We start from the raw sequence: 17545 nt of genomic DNA on the forward strand, positions 1-17545 counted from the left end.
GAGTGCTCATGGTATGCATCAGTAACCGGCAAAGCCAACAGCCTGTATTGAAATGTACATTCCCAAACTGAACAACCTGATTCAACATCAGAGCAAGTCAATCAGGCGTGTTACCAATGGGCGCCGCCGGGATGTTTTTCTAGAGGGGGGGGGGGGGGGGGGGGCAAAGCACATTTCCCCCGCAAAATCATTGTACTTTATCAAGCATATTGTCAATTTATCATATTTTTTTCCAAGGGTGGGCGGAGGTGGGGGGGGGGATTTGCCCACCCCACCCCCATTGAGAACCCTGCGGCACCCATGTTGTTAAATATGCATTAAATTTACAGCAATATGACTTTTTTTGGAGGGGGGTGCTTTTCCGGGGGGGGGGGGGGGCAAGCGCCCCCCTAATTGTCCCTCCCTCACGACGCCCATGCGTGTTTGTAAGTGTCTTAGGGCTCATTAAATTGTATCAGGGAAGGACAACACCTAATGTCAACATCCTTGATGTTGGCAATTCTTTGAACTATTTACAGTGGAAGATATCCTGCCTCGTTTCTACTGTTGCGAGGAGAGCGACCTCTGTCATCTTTACCAAGACCAGCGCCCAAGAGCACAGTGTTACTTTCGAAGCCCTGGGAGAGTAGGTATGTTTATTGGCTCATGTTTATTGGCTCATATTGAGTAAAAGACATAAATTTATCGTTTACAGCAATTGCTGGAAGAATAGTATTGAAGAGGGTTATGCATTATGAACCCAATGCAAACTGTATTACATGTAGGTGTCATTAAGGGAATAGAACCGGTCCACTAAAGCGCCACCCCAAGAGGTTGTCACCAATCACAGCCATGATTGACGCCCGACATGCGTGCACTAGTGTCCGACATGCGTGCACTTAGATTGTTCCCCGGCCTCCCTAAAAAAAAATAAGCATGATTGTTTATTTTGAATCACTATTCAATTCAAATTCAATTCAAGACGACATTTATTTCATAACTCCTTTAGAGAAAGACATCAATAGCAACATAATATATTCGATAAATATGTCACACAAAAATGTAATAAAAGTAAAATACGCTATGAAAAAAAAGATAAACTGACTATTCAGCTTTGTGAATGGATGATAATTTAACACAATCATGGCTATCAAAAAAATGACTCTTGTCTTTCTACAGAAAGTACGCAAAATCACCTTTGTCTCCATTAAGGCAACATTCAAGCATTTTGTTGCATACCTGTAGGTTCCAAATACGGAATGGTTCTTTTATTGATACTTACAAGAGACACTTTTGACTTCAGTAAAACAAAATCGAAGCTCATCAAGTCTGAAATTGCACGTTCATGGCCTATTGCCATTTTGCAGTAGGCTGGTTGCGCGCAAACATCACTGTGATTTTGAATTCCGGGTGCCGGATTCAGACCTTTGCACGTCCTACATAATCCTCCAAATGTACGCATGATTCACTGCAAGCTACATGTACCTGTCCCATATTATTTGAAATTCCCAACAGGAAACCAGACTAGCGTGCCCTTGCTATGAAACCCGAGGGGTGCACGTGTTTTTGCCCACACGCAGTGCAGTGTGTGGGTCCTAATGGATACCGTAGGTCTATAACGTAGCCATGTTGTTTCGTGATATACCGGTACACGATTGAATGTCAGCTTTTTTTATAGACAAGACAGGTACTTCATGATGTATTCCCTTCTCTTTGCCAGGTTGGTTTTGGGGTGATCCCCATATTACCACATTGGATGGTGTCGAGTACACATTCAATGGTCTAGGGGAGTTCACGCTCGTTGAAATTGAGGAGACCGGATTAACGTTTGAACTGCAGGCAAGAACGAAACGAGTCACGGACGCCGAGACTCAAGAACCGACTGATGCTACATACTTCACGGCCTTTGCTGCAAGACACGGCAGCAACAATCGGGTGAGGTTTAACAATAATCTGTATAGCTTCTGTTTAAAACATGATGTAAAGACATCATTCTGATGCCAATTGCAACTGCAAAACATACTATGCAGCGCCATGCAAATGCACCTTGCACCTGTATCAATGTTTCTCCAGGAAACGATTTTTCTCTCCAAGTATGCTGTTATATCTAACATGTTTCATTTAACAGATTGAAGTCAAACTCAATGACGATGCTACTGACCTTGTAACAACTGTGAATGGAAACGTTGTTGCACTCACAAGCATTGGTAAGCCTTTCAATTAGCCACTCCCCTAATTGATCGTCTGCATGACATACTGTACATCTACATGTATGAGGTACAGTGCTTATTATGTTAACATGTACCATCCATACCCCACACCATTCAGGGTCACAATGACACTTCTCCGAGTCCAAATCACACCTACAGATCATTTTCTGCGTCGCTTATTGGACCCTGACACCTTGGTAAAAGTGTCATTATGAGCCTGAACAGCATCAGGTCAGATCCTACCCGGATTCCGGGTCAGGTCTTACTCGGATTCCGAGTCAGATTTCATCCACATTCTGAGTAAGATTTGATTAAGATTCCGAGTCATATTTTGACTAGGGTTCTGAGTAAGATTTGACCCGGATTCCAAGTCAGATTTGACCCGGATTCCGAGTCAGATTCGACTGGGATTCTGAGTCAGATTTGACTCGGATACCAGGTCAAATCTGACCCAGGACTTAAGAGTGTAATTTTGTCACTCTAAGGCATGATCTACAGAAATATCAACAAATCTAAGCATACCTGTTTTTCCTTTCTGAAGCGTCGGAATTTGACGACTTGACCGTACTCCGGGAAGCCACATCCCCATTCAGGATACATGCAGACTGGACTTCGGATATCCAGTTACTTTTCCGAGTTGCCAATGGCATAGCTGATGTTGAAGTCGTGCTTCCCAATACTCTAAAGGGCAAGATCAAAGGACTTTTGGGTAAGTAGAATACTTAACCAAGCAAAATCAGTAAGTTAATTGTGATAGTTAAGGTCTTTTTTCCATTGTACGTATGAAAGACACCATTTAGTGCAACAAAATGCCCCCAAACCACGCTGCCCAAAAAAGCACCAGGAGCAGCAGCAGCAGCAGCAGCAGCAGTAGCAACATCAGCAGCAACAGCAGCAACAGCAACAGCAAAAGCAGCAGCAGAAACAGCAGAAGCAGCAACAGAAGCAGCAGCAGCAGAAGCAGCAGCAGAAGCAGCAGCAGCAGCAGCAGAAGCAGCAGCAGAAGCAGCAGCAGAAGCAGCAGCAGCAGAAGCAGCAGCAGAAGCAGCAGCAGAAGCAGCAGCAGCAGAAGCAGCAGCAGCAGCAAGCTTTGTGAAGTCTTCAACAAACATGTCCTAATTTTTGTCTTTGTTGAATGAGCGACACACTTAACACTGACCACACCAACTATACAGGTCGTAGGTCAACTTGCTCAATATTCTATAGCTACTCACAAACAAAATGGCAGTGAACTAGTTTGATGCCACAGAGTGCAGTTTTTGTAGTAGTCATTGGTATCATAAGCATTTTTTATCGTGGGTGTTAAGTAGCTACGTTACTTTTCAACAGGTCAATGGGACGACGATCCTAGTAACGAGGCCCTACGGCGAGATGGGAACATCCAACAACCCACAGGACCAAATAACAAAATGCTGGAAAGCGATTACTTTGAGTTTGGCACGACCTGTGAGTTCCTTCAGAATGTTCCACATATTTTTAATGAAACGTTCAAAGTGAAGAATTTGTGATACAAAAATCGGTTGGAGCAGCCAATACTTTTGCCCTAACATTTGGAAAAACACGGGTTTCAAAGATGGAGATAACTTGGAGATGGAGATTTCATCCTGAACACAAAATAATTACCACAGTAAGGGATTTTCACTGTACCTATTTGTTCATGTCCTAATCCTTCAAAACAATATGGCACATAATATGACAAGTGTAAAATTGAATTTGAATTAAATACTTTTTATCTTATTCATCCTTTTTTTAGTCCTATTCAACATCATAAATATGTCAAAATATTAAAGAAATTGCACAAATGAAGGATAATTGCACAGTAGGCTTGCAGTAAAATATTTCACTGTTTGACGTACATGTGAACTTGTAAAGTGACCGCTTATACATCATTGGCATTTTCTCAGCAACCCAATGTGCAATTTTCATGATTTGTTGAGTATTTGAAAGAAACAGCTCTCATCTACTACCCAAAACATTACAATCCACCGATCCCTTTTTTTAAAGGCAAATGTTTTAGGGTTGCATTTTTTGGGTCACCCTGTACAAATGCACTGCCTGTCTCTCCTCACCAGCCAACAGTCAGTCGGGGAGTCAGTCAGTCAGTCGGGGAGTCAGTCAGTCAGTCATGTTGACCAATGGGGGAGTCAGTTACGTGTAGTCATTAAGTCTTTAAGTCATTAATCAGGTACAGAGTCTGAGAGACCATCAACTGGCCTTCGGGGACCAGCAAAAACGATTAACTGCTATCTCTATTAAATTCTTCTATTCCTGTCTCTCGTCTGACAGGGCGAACGACCCCTGCAACGTCTTTGTTCTACTACGTCAACAACAACGACTGGAACACCTACAACAACCTGGAATTTGTGCCCAAGTTTCTGGAGGACCTTATAGCTGAGGCAACGCCACAGGATCTGGCAGCAGCACAGGAACAGTGCGGCAACAACACCATGTGTCTCTACGATCGCTTGGCATCTCACGATGAATCTATCAGTGGGGCTACACTGATGCAGAGTATTGTGAACGAAGAAACCAATCTCATTATCTGTAAGTTAACCAGCACCCGATTTCACGAAGCCCTGCAACGCGTCGCAACTCGAGTTACGACGTGTAACACGTCGCAACTCTCGTTGCTTCGTATCTTCCATTTCACGAAAATTGCGATCTGTTGAAGCGTCATAAGTGTGTCTGGTGGTCATCACAAAATAAGAAGAGTCATTTCTAAAGCCAGTTTTATGCCATAAACATTACATTAACGAGATTATAATACCGAGGCAATGTGTGTAAAGTTGTAAAATATTCATTGAATAATTATGAATTAGACCGGAATATTAGAGTTGAAATTTCAAAGTAGCTATACAGTCCAATGAGAAATTGTTTTCCTTCAAAATTACATCGCACGGCCGCCATTTTGTTTTACATTTTATCAAATTGCAAGCTGAGATCCAACGACTCTTTGTTAAATATCAAACGACTATTTACTGTACGCTGACTACATGTAAATACATAAAACAGTCACCGAGATGTGCTATAAATACACCTACTACGCGTCGCACTTACAACGTGTTTTGTGAAATGATCGAAGGACGCATCGCAGCTGCGACGCATCGTAGAGATACAACGTGTCGCATCGCTGCGATGCATCGTTAGTTACGATGAGCTTGATGAAATCGGGTGCAGAAGTCACAATCTTGCTCAACTGGCAGGTTTGTGTAACTGTAGTATCCTTACATGATAGCTATACATGTATGTATAGGCACCATGTGCATTACCTTGATCCACATTGGAATGCATAAACCCCAACTTACTACATGTAAAATGAATAAGGCCCCAACTTGGGTAATTTTACACCCTAGAACTACATGTACGTATGTAGCCCTTGATAAGCACAGAACCCTCATGTAATGTATTGAGATGTACTGAGACACAATAAACCAAGCAAGCATCGAAGCAATTATTCATGTGCTAGTGACAAGCTCACTACATTACAGTAACATCAAAATCTAAGAGAGTAATGTTGATCCAAATGTCAATATCCAGAACTTGAAATGTTTATGAAAGTAACACCAGTAACACAAGCTGCAACAGATTCTATAACAGCCCACACATATTTTATTGCAATTTTGAGATCTTTACTAGCATGGGACAAGTAACTTGAAACGTGGTTTGATATTGATGAGTTGTCCCTTTCGGTGCATCTTTGTAGCAAATACGCCACCAAACATCACAACTTCCGTAGAGTCAGTGAACGTCATCGTTGGAGAAAACTTCACCCTTGAGGTAACTGCTACAGACGCTGACGGCCAGGAAATCATATACAACTTACTGGAAGACATTTCAGGAGCATCGATATCCCAGGGTATGTGCACTTTATGAATGAACACTAGTCCCTGAGGCTTCCCTGACATCTACCTGAGAGATACTTCCAAAAGCTCGGACACGAGAAGTAATTTCACTTTAAGGAGAGCCTTCTCCTTAAAGTGAAAGGTGCAGAGGTGGTGTATTAAACACATCCAACTGTTAATGTCTGGAGAGGTGTGTAATATTCATCCTCCACGAACACTAACAAGCCACCATAGCCAGTCAGTCAATGGACACAACTTGGACCCACGGCACAAGACGCACACACGCCAAACTGGCGAAAACCTTTCCCTTCAGGGCAACTGTAAAATTCCCTGAGTTAATTTTCCCTGATTTTAGACTTTGCATTACCGAATTTCCTTTGTTTTCAAATAACTGGAAAAATGAAAACAAATTGTCAAGGTTTTCCCTGATTTCCAGAGAGGCTTGAAACCCTTTCTACCGCGGTCTAATTGCCTTCTACCAAATTGCCACCAAGTCTATTTCTGAAATTCGTGGACCTTATTTAAAGACATAGTCCATCATTTGTAATTTGTGCATTTTGTTCGTTTGAAGCAACAAAAGTGTTCAAAATCTAATGAAGGATACTGAACAACTAACCTGATGAAGTTTCAGCTCAGCTTCAGCTGTATATTCCGAGAAAAACAGCATTCTAGGATCTCAGTTTCAAATCAAAGTTGCTAAATCATGTTTTGAATTGTTTTGAAATGCAGCTTTATGCGATGTCGCGCACTGATCGGACAAATTAAAGCAACCGCGTGCGCCTGTGCCAATGCCTGCGCGCGCTGTGCCGAACAACAAAACAAACTACTAATTTAAAATGCCTTCTTTCGTTGATTTCTTCAAAATGAGAGCTTGCCAGAAAGAATAATTTCACAGGGAGTTTAGTACCCTTACTCTCTTTCAACCAGTATGTTTTTCAACAATAATTACGCCAGTTACTTTTTTGGATAGCTGCAAATGATGGACTCCGGCTTTAAGCAATAAACTCAAATCAGATAAAACAGAAAAGTAAAGGTACATTACACTGTTTGAATGGAAGCTTTGAAATGACAAAAGCATTCTACGTATATGTTTTCAAGTTTCAAATAAAAAAAAGACTTTGTAACTAAATTTGAAAACTATTCCGTATCTCAATTACCCAATTAGAGTAATGTTTTCATTGTCTTGGGTTTATGTTAATAGATGGTGTTTTCAAATGGAATCCGTTGGACAAGACAAAAGTTAAGCTTGGAATTGTAGCATCTGATGGGACGTTCAACACCTCAGTGCAGCCTATCATCAAGTTGTGTGACTGTCAGAATGGTGGCTCGTGCCTCTTTGACCAGTACACGTTGGATAGTAATATAGCCCTGGATAGTTTTGCAGTAAGATTTTGATTATAATTATAATTATTATTAGTTTAATTTTTTTTTTACAAAGGTTTGGTATTTGTCCCCACGTTCAAGTGGCTTATTAAGCATCCATTATGCATGTGTTTCATCACACAGAGGTTTTACAGAATGCTATGGTCCAATGATTATGGTGTTTGACCCATGAGCAGTGGTACGTTGGTTCGAATCCTGATTCATGGTGTTTGTGTTCTTTGGCAAGACACTTTACTGCAATTGCCCCTCTCCATCCAGGATTATAAATGAGTACCTGTGCTGGTAGAAACCAGAATGCGCTGATCTCGAGCTGCCTGCAAAAACTGGTCTCGTGGCCTTATGAACAAGGGTTATAATTGCAAAGTGCTTTTTGACCTTGGGTATAAAGCACTATATAAGCACCACACTATTTTTATAAAATCGTTGCCTCAGATTGTGTCAGATATTTTAGCAATTCACCAATTTACCAATTGGTTGTTGAGAGTGCTCATTGGAATATGGGCCATTCTATAGGTTCCGACATCTATGATTCTATAATTCTGATGCTCCAAGAGTAAGGAATTGCAAACTATCTACCGGTTCCAAACAAATTTAAAAAAAGTTCGAAAGTTTTAATTATACCGGATATTGAATGGCAAATTACAAAGTACCAAGGCAACAGGGACAGGGAAAAAATCACACTTTGGACCCTAAATTTATATGATCCACAACGTTCCAATATCACTATCAATATCAACTGCAATAGTTTTACTATTGAATTTTATTTACATGTATCAAAATGACATTGTGGATTCTTCATCAAAAAATGACTTGGTTTTGCTTTAGATTGTATTATGCGAGTGCCCGGAGGGATGGTCTGGGGACTTCTGTCAGGATAACTACGATGCTTGTGCTGACAATCCGTGTTTCGTAGGTGTCACGTGTATCGACGATGAACCCCCATCTCTCAACAAGACCTGTGGTCCGTGCCCCGAGGGGTTTTTCGGGGATGGCAACTTTTGCGAGGGTACGACAAAATAACATTGAACATTCCACTAATAATGTCACATCACACTGGTACAGGCCTTGTGTCATAGCTTGGCACGTCGGAACATCAGAATTGTAAGAACTCGAGTGACTCGAGTCACATTTTTTGTGAAATCTGTGACGAAATTTTGCTCATTGGCTTAATGACAAAACAACGAATCGCAAAAGAAAAGAAATTTAGTTAGCGACAGCGAATATCAAAAAGTCTGGCAACTTCTGGTGCTGAAATAGTTGTAACATTAAGGTTTCTGCCTGAAATGACATCAAAATTTTGCTCACGAATATGGAAATTTGCATTGGCATAAAAACCAAAAAGGCACCAAAGTACCCTTGAAACTGGCAAAACGAAAATTAAAAAATAGGGCGAAATTGAAACCAAGGTGCATTTTCAAGGATTGCATTACATTTTTTTCATTGCATTGGCCCATTAACTGCAACTCTGATATTAAAGGAAAGTATTTGATGCCTTCTTAAATACACTCGAGTCAGGGAAGGTGGGGAATACTGAAGTTGAGAGAGAATTCATAGTCGGCCTGATGGCCACTTGTTGCAAATGTTGTAGCTCGTTAGTTGGGTACCCTTTGTGGGGTAGGATATCAGACAGCTCAACAGAATGTTGTTAGACATGAAATATTATGTACATGTAAGACACGAAACAAACTATGAGACAGTATATTACAATATATGTTCTGCAAACTCAATGCCACACATGTGAAATAATTTTTAAAAATCTCTCCAATTCTTAACTTTTCCTAAAGCTTAAAAAGGCCATTAAAAATTTCACAGTTTGAAAATAATACTGGGAACTTTAAACTCTATCAATACCAGTTTAACGATTATCATAGTCTATTCTTATTTTTGCTGCACTTCCTATTTATAGATGTCAATGAGTGTGAAATTTACACTCCTTCCAGTGAGGGTGGAATGGGATGTGATCAAGGTTGCGTCAACATCTTAAATGGATTCACCTGTAGCTGCACGGACGGGTACCTGCTGCACGTCGATGGCAGAAGGTGTATTGGTAGGTTGCTTTATTGTGGGGTTCTTTTACAATGAAACACTATATACGGAACAGACTCGCTGCAATACCCTGCAAGAGACATGTCATGCTGTGGCTGACATCTTGGGAAACCCCAACCTCGTCCCCAGGGGTTCGAGCAGTACTTGCCCATCACTACCTGCTCTCTCACCCTGGTATTGGATCACTTGCATGTGCAAGATTTTTGAACACGTATGCAAATGAGGAATAGTCTGGTGCCTGCATGTGGGTTACATTAGCGTTTGGTTTTTGTATGCGGTGTCTGGGGTAAAAACAGAGTCAATTAATTCATCGCAGCGTGACCATGGCGTGAGTTACGGATACGGAAACAGAATTTATTTAATTAACCAAAACATTATGATCTTTATCGAGACAACATGCAGTATCACATTTCATATTAACATGAACAAATTGGAAAGGAAATGAGTATTTTCGAGAAGGCGTGGACGAATGATTGCGAAAACACGTACTGCACGCTGTGAATAACAACACCAAGTACACGATAAAAATGCATTAGGCTTACTAGCCAATTGCGGTATCGAATCAGGATATAGGATGAAAGTTTCTTATCCAGGGCTTAGTTATTGGAATTTAGGTTGGAAATGAAGTAAGCATCGAGGTTGGGAAAACCTTGTATTCAACCCTGCACTTGTAACCTGTAGTTCGTGTCACGCATGCGCAGCTCATTTATAACAACATTAATTACTGATGCACGAAAAAAACTAGTACGCTTTTTCACCCTTTATGTTGCACATTTTCAACGTTGTGGTCCACTACTGATCAAAAAAAGATTATCGATTATTCTTCTTCTCATTTTTTTATCTGTTTACAGATATTGATGAATGTACTTTGGAAACAGACGAGTGTTCTGAGTTTGCAGAGTGTTTAAATGTGCCAGGTGGATACAACTGTACATGTAACACAGGGTATAACGATGACAATGGCAATGGAAGATCTTGCTCAGGTAAGACATGGTTATGCTATACATTGGGTTTTAATGTCAAGCCAAAAAAAGGAGGGCAAAGAGTTAACATTGGGTTTTCAGTCCCTACCTGATTCCGTGGGTTTTCCTCAGAATATTCCTCTGGGCTTTTCCTCCCACTTCTAACACTGTAATTTCTTCTCATTGTCTTCTCTCTACAGGTTTCTCCAGGCTTTCGGGCTACAGTGCCTAGGGCACTTTTGAGGGATCCTTAGTTTCATTACCAGAAAGAAATAAAATAAAAATAAAATAAAATAACACTAAAAAGCCATGTGTTGTATAACTGTGTGCTGGTAAAAATGATAAACAGATAAAATAAACAATTTGCACCCAATCCTATGAAGCCTGGGAAGGGACAGGGTGGAATTTTTTTTTGGAGTTTGCTAATTCGTTCGCACGAATTACTAATTCGTTCGCACGAATTACAAATTCGTTCGCACGAATTACTAATTCGTTCGCACAAATTACTAATTCGTGGGAACGAATTACTAATTCGTGCGAATGAATTAGCAAACTCCAGTAATTCGTTCGCACGAATTACCAATTCGTTCGCACGAATAACTCCAGTAATTCGTTCGCACGAATTACTAATTCGTGCGAATGAATTAGCAAACTCCAGTAATTCGTTCGCACGAATTACCAATTCGTTCGCACGAATAACTCCAGTAATTCGTTCGCACGAATTACTAATTCATTCGCACGAATTACTAATTCGTTCGCACGAATTACTAATTCGTTTGCACAAATTACTAATTCGTTTGCACAAATTACTAATTCGTTGGAACGAATTACTAATTCATGCGAACGAATTAGCAAACTCCAGTAATTCGTTCGCACGAATTACCAATTCGTTCGCACGAATTACTAATTTGTTCCCACGAATTAGTAATTCGTTCCCACCAATTAGGAATTCGTGCGAACGAATTAGGAATTCGTGCAAACGAAATAGCAATTCGTGCGAACGAATTACTAATTCGTGCGAACGAATTACTAATTCGTGCGAACGAATTAGCAATTCGTGCGAACGAATTAGGAAATCCCCCCAAAAAATCCACCCTGTCCCTTCCCGGGCTTCATACAATCCTGTTACAATCTGGTCTAAAGTAATCATTATGATCTGCGCATTTATACAATGTAGTTTGATCTGATTATTAACTGAACATAAAGTTATACCACATTTTCAAAAAAATAACTTAGCAGAAAAAAATCTTGAAGGTTAAATAAAGTAATCATCAGAATGTATACGCATTATGATACATGATTGATGGGACATTTTCACTGGCGTCAACACAAACAAAGCTTCAACATTACTCCTAGTCCTACTGGGTTCACTGTATGAAATAAAATTTGGTAAAATTTGGATAGATCAGTCAATTATTCCCTAACTAATATAGTCTTTCAATAGTCTAATATAATCTGTCTTTCAATCTTCTCTCCATAGACATAAATGAGTGCAATCTACAGAATGAATGCGGCAATAATGCTGATTGCAGAAATACCGCCGGTTCGTATGCCTGCTCATGCCAGGATGGATTCGAGGGCAACGGGGAGACATGTGCAGGTGCTTAGACTGTCATTTTTTATTTCAATTGTACCAACTTATAGTCTAGAGGCTTTGCTCATTTCTTGAGACCATAACAATTTTGCACAGGAACTGCTTGACATGCTGTTTACAACGTTCATTATATTATTCCAAGGGCATATCGTTCCAACTTTTTTCCTCATAGAATTTGACTGTTGGTGATGTTTCTATAATGCTCAAACATTGTTTTCCATTTGTATGGTATAACATCTGTATGACTAAACTCATGTAGGCATACAAAAATGATGCCTGGATACAAATGTACCGTAAGGAAGAACAAGGTTTATCGTCTGGTTAGAAGTCTTGTTTCATGTATGTATTATGTTGTGCAGAGAAACAAACTAGTTCTAATTGGTCGTCACGAAGTCATCCTAAAACCTGATCATGGCGTGGTAGTTGCTAGAAGTATTAGCAAGGGAATATGTGCTTGGGCTGTTTTAAACTAGAACGTTTAAAAGTGGCTTGCGATCTGGGCGTGGAGAGTGGCCCGAGACAATGTGGCGAGAACGCGGCTGTGCCGAGTAGTGCGAATTTAGGACTCTATAAAATACGGACTCTTTGGTAGTATTGCACATACCGAAGTGAAGATTGAACGTTCAACCAAAAAAGGGTAAAAGGGACCAGATTTTAAAAGGAGTCCAAATTTAATGGACACTGAAGAAGTGTTTAAAACCAGCCAGTCAGTGTTTTATCAACCGTTTAAAACCACCCACATGACGGGCTCTCGACCAATAGGAATGGGTAAACTGTCTGAGGAATTTACAAAGTTTAAATAAAACTCTTTTACATTTTACCTGCTCCTCGTTTGTTTTTACCAGATATCAATGAGTGCACCAGATCATTGGATAACTGCCATGAACAGGCCACATGTTCCAATACCATTGGTGGCTTTAATTGTACGTGCAATGAAGGCTGGCTTGGCGATGGAGTCACGTGTGCCAATGAGAATGAGTGCGACCGTGTGGTCAACGTCTGCCACCCGCAAGCTGAGTGCACGGACACGACGGGTAGTTTCACCTGCGAGTGCTCGGCAGGTTATATCGGCGATGGACAAACCTGTTCAGGTGGGTATAGTATACAAATATTGAGTGGCTCAGCGTGGAATGGGAGGAATATTATCGCAAGGTAAAATCTGGATTTTTCCATTTCACGAGGCGAAGTCCAGATTTTACCGAGCCATAATATTCCTCCCATTTCACAATTTAAAGCCACTCAATATTTGTTTTATATAACTGACATATAGATCCTTGTCATTTGATACATTTGGACTCTTTTTCAATACGAAACTGGAGGAAAATCTATTTCTCTAGTCCAAACCACCCCTTCACGAAAATGTTTGAACCCAACGCTGTAGCGCTGGCTCTTTGGAACAATATGCGCTACGCGCAACGCTGAACGCGCACACCAGCATGCATTTGCACACAAATACTGCGTCATGATCCTAACTGTTGAATAGTATTTCCCATTCCCCATGGGCGGATAGTACTTTTTGAGCCGCCGCGTGAATGGGAGCAATAACGAATGTCATGTGATGTGAGTTCCACCAATCAAATGACTAGGATCTGTATGTCAGTTATATAATCTAGGATATAAAAGCCCCGTTAATAAGCTTTCGTTTAGTACAAGTCTCATATGAATCGCTTGTGTACTTTTCAAGTTTCAAAATTTTGAATACAGGCATCGTTTTAAATTTCTGTCCACGGATCACAAAAAGGTATGTGTTCTTTCACCAAAACGAAAAACAATTTACAAACATCCCTATGCAGAACTTCACTAAAAAAACGGTCTCGACATTTGGGTTTTGGGGTTTTTTTACTCACCCTGTACATGTACCCTCAAAAAAAAACTAATTCCTTGTGTTCTTACGAACACATTCAGCGTCACACTGATTTGTCTCTTTTCCTTTTACTGTCAGACATTGATGAATGTGATCTTCAGCTTGATGACTGTGTCCAAAGCTGCAATAACACCGAGGGATCATTTGACTGTTACTGCAGCCCAGGATTTTCACTCGATGCTGACCTCAAAAACTGTACAGGTCAGTACAACTGCTTTATTTGGATATGGCTGAAATTCTCATCTTCCGTTATAATAGTAAAGTAAAGTCTGTCACAAGCCCATCAGGCCGGCGTTTATCTCTGGTTTCAGTAGCATGAAACAACCGAGTATTCCCCCCTGGACGTGATGCTAGTCAATCGCAGGTTACTCCCCAGTTAATGCTGGTAACCTTTCATACTTCTGGGTGGAGAGAGGCAGTTGGGGATGAAGTGGCTTGCCCAAGGACACAACATATGACCAGCAGCTGAATTCGAACCCTTGACCCTCTGATCATGAGTCACAAACGGGAACTACTAATACACATTCCCCACTATAATTATTGAGCACAAGTTAAAAAGTATTCAAAAGGTAACACTTTTTTAAAGTTACTCAGATTGATCACATGATTTGAACTCCTGAACAGTTGTGTGGTTGGCAACGTGTTTTAAACTAACGTGCACTTTTAATTTGTATTATTTTTTGTGGTAGTTCTTTGGGAAAAAAAAGGGCCATGAAAATGCTTATAATAATGTAAATGCAAAACCAATAACAAATTTTCTAATGTTGGCGTATGTACAGTATAGGCTATGTTTCAGATGTGTTATACTGTCTTTTCAAGATGCTTTATGTCATTAATACTTTAAGTAATAATGTGTGATGAATAAGACTGTTTTTTTTTCATTGTTGCATGGTACCGTTTCTATTTGTAATGTATAGCGGACAGTGGGTGTGTCAATGCTACGTGTATCAATGGAGACTGCTATGATGTTGGCGGTGTTGCTAGCTGCATTTGCTATCGTGGATTTGCATCAAATGAGTCGGACCTGATATGCGAAGGTGAGAACGGGTTCTTAAATTTGGAACATTACATGAGCGTACAATTAAGTATACATTTGGATAATAAAGAGTTTCAATGGCTCCTCAACGTGATAAATGTTGGGGTCATATATCCTTGGCGAACTTTACCTACAAATGTACATGTAGATGTTTTCACGTGCATCATACGATTAAGGGACATAATGATTGTGCGAAGAAGACCTCGATAAATGTCATGAATAACACTGTAACAACTTTTAACGTTCAATTTAAAACAATTTTTATGCTCTCCGTTTTGAAATAACGTTGCACACTGTGTAATGTGAAAAAAACAGGCTACATGCATGTATTGATTTTATCAATTTTAATGTTCAAATCCTGTTTTATTGTATTACATGTATTACTCCTACTGGGACCCTTGGGAGATCAGTTCTGATAAAAGGACTGAATTGGCTGCCCAGTATAAAGAAATTATTCAATAAGTAAATAAATTCAAAGTAAGTACACGAGCCGACGTAAATATGCAGCCGTTAAAAGCGAAAATGCCATGTACTCGTTTTATGGAAAAATTATGCAATCGACTACAACACTGGTCAAAATGTACTAATTATGGCTTGCCATATTATGTATGTTCATATGTTATAGACATTGATGAGTGCAGCCAACAACAGCACAACTGTGAGGCGGATGATCTTTGTGAAAACACCATTGGTGGCTACCAGTGCACATGCAGGGATGGGTACATGCTCGATAATGACATGCGAACATGTTCAGGTAAGCAAATAGACATCCTATTCAAAATGATCAAGATGTATATTGTGACTAACTCTGGGAATCCGTTGGTGTAGCAGTTTTGTTGGGATCAACACATCCTAACTCAAAACAGAAGAGAAATGTAATTTTCACACTGATTAAAAGTAGAAACAGACGGGAATAGACTTGCATAGTCAAACATGCAAATTCCTGCAATACCGGTACATTCCTTCTACTTTATGACTTGCAATGTTAGTTATCCCCTTGTGAATTAAAAACGGGCACTTTATTGGGCAATCATGTTTTTCTAAGCTGAGCATGTCCATTGGATGGAAAAAAGCCTTTATTAAGTACAAAACTGTACATTTGGCCACACAATGTCACTGTTACTGATAACGATTTAAATGAAGATAATTTAAGCAACAACTAATATTGTGAAAAAGAAAAACTTTTTTTTGCATCACGTTAATTTTAATTTTTTTTGGAACATTCGAGTGCTTTTCCAAGTTGCATCACATTTCTTTTCTATAAGATTTTAGGCTTTGCATGGTGGAGTATTGATATCGTTTCGGTATGCGGTAACACCATGTGGTAATAACTACATGTACAGTCGAGTCTCGTTAATACAAACTCATTCGGACCCAGCCAAATTGTTTGTTATATCAGAATTTTGTATTAAGAGGAACTTCAGTCCCATTCATTGTGCACATAAATGCACAGTCAGGACTAAGGCTTTATGTTTGTTATAACCAGAATTTATGAACAGAGTTTGTACTTACGAGATTCGACTGTACTGCTTAGAAGATGTTTAGTTCTGAAAAGAACTTGTCCTGCTTTTTGTCGACTTTCGCTAAGTACAGTAGTTTTAGTTCTGATAAGAACAGTCCTGCTTTAAGTTCTTTTAGAACTTAAAGCAGGACTGTTCTTATCAGAACTAAAACCAGTAGTTATACCACATGGTGTTATCGCAAACCGAAACATATTTCTTTTCTATAAATTAGAAAGTGACGATATTTTTTATTATGATTTTGACCAGACATCGACGAGTGTTCGCTACCGCAAAGCGATGCGATGGCTGCTACATGTACGGATAATGCTGTATGCATAAACATCCCCGGCTCGTACAACTGTTCTTGTATCCTCGGATTCGCTGCTAACGATACCGGATTTTGTGAAGGTATTTTTATTCTCCAGTTTTTGCAGCAGCTTATTTGGCTAAATTTCGCAATCTCAAATAAAGATAGTGCAGACGGCAAGACCCTGAAGGAAAATATTTCAGAATAAGCGAAAGAAATTGTAATAAATGTCTTCCCTTAATGAATGCAGGTAACCTCAATTTATGTCTGTTAAAAGCATACCCCTCGCTTATAATACCTACCTGCTTTTATGCAGGAATTTAAAGTAACATCTTCAGAATGTTACGTTGGCTCATTCTTAGGAACTCAGTGTATGTTTTTACCACTTATATGATAATTGATTTGGACATGAATACAAAGACATTAACACACATTTTTCTTCTTCAAAACTGCTAAAATGTACATGTAATTATTCATGTGGTATATCCTTTAAGTGATCAAATTATTACTTTGATTGATTTCTGGTAATGAAACCAAGGATACATCAAAGCGCCTTAGGCACTGTAGCTCGCAAGCCTGCAGAAACCTGTAGAGAGCAGATGCAGGGGTGTGAGTAACCACTGACAAAAAATAGCCGAAAACAGCTGAAAAAGGTGTAAAAAAAAAGCTGAACTTTGGAAATCTCCTATTCTTTGGTACACAGCAAGTGAGGGGAAAAAAACCTGAAACCCAACACAAAAAAAGCTGAAATCAGCTTTAAAGCTGAGATTTCACGCCCCTGCAGAAAAAGAAATGACAGTTTTAGACGTGGGAGGAAAAA

The 17545-nt window shown here is 39.8% G+C and overlaps 1 protein-coding gene across 1 annotated transcript in view; it reads left to right on the forward strand.

Annotated features, from left to right (window-relative positions):
- Positions 1-17545, forward strand: part of LOC119720323 (mucin-4-like) — a 54174-nt gene that overhangs the window by 23036 nt on the left and 13593 nt on the right. Inside the window, exons 21-37 of the mRNA XM_038189966.1 lie at positions 519-629; positions 1700-1914; positions 2108-2186; positions 2731-2898; positions 3519-3635; positions 4476-4733; positions 5893-6045; positions 7233-7414; positions 8240-8420; positions 9321-9461; positions 10312-10443; positions 11903-12022; positions 12862-13107; positions 13959-14081; positions 14798-14917; positions 15542-15670; positions 16686-16826. Of these exons, the coding sequence (XP_038045894.1) occupies positions 519-629; positions 1700-1914; positions 2108-2186; positions 2731-2898; positions 3519-3635; positions 4476-4733; positions 5893-6045; positions 7233-7414; positions 8240-8420; positions 9321-9461; positions 10312-10443; positions 11903-12022; positions 12862-13107; positions 13959-14081; positions 14798-14917; positions 15542-15670; positions 16686-16826 (2616 nt within the window). The remainder of the gene's footprint in view (positions 1-518; positions 630-1699; positions 1915-2107; positions 2187-2730; positions 2899-3518; positions 3636-4475; positions 4734-5892; positions 6046-7232; positions 7415-8239; positions 8421-9320; positions 9462-10311; positions 10444-11902; positions 12023-12861; positions 13108-13958; positions 14082-14797; positions 14918-15541; positions 15671-16685; positions 16827-17545) is intronic.

This window comes from Patiria miniata, unplaced genomic scaffold (genome assembly GCF_015706575.1).
Source record: "Patiria miniata isolate m_02_andy unplaced genomic scaffold, ASM1570657v1 HiC_scaffold_9, whole genome shotgun sequence".
NCBI lineage: Eukaryota > Metazoa > Echinodermata > Asteroidea > Valvatida > Asterinidae > Patiria > Patiria miniata.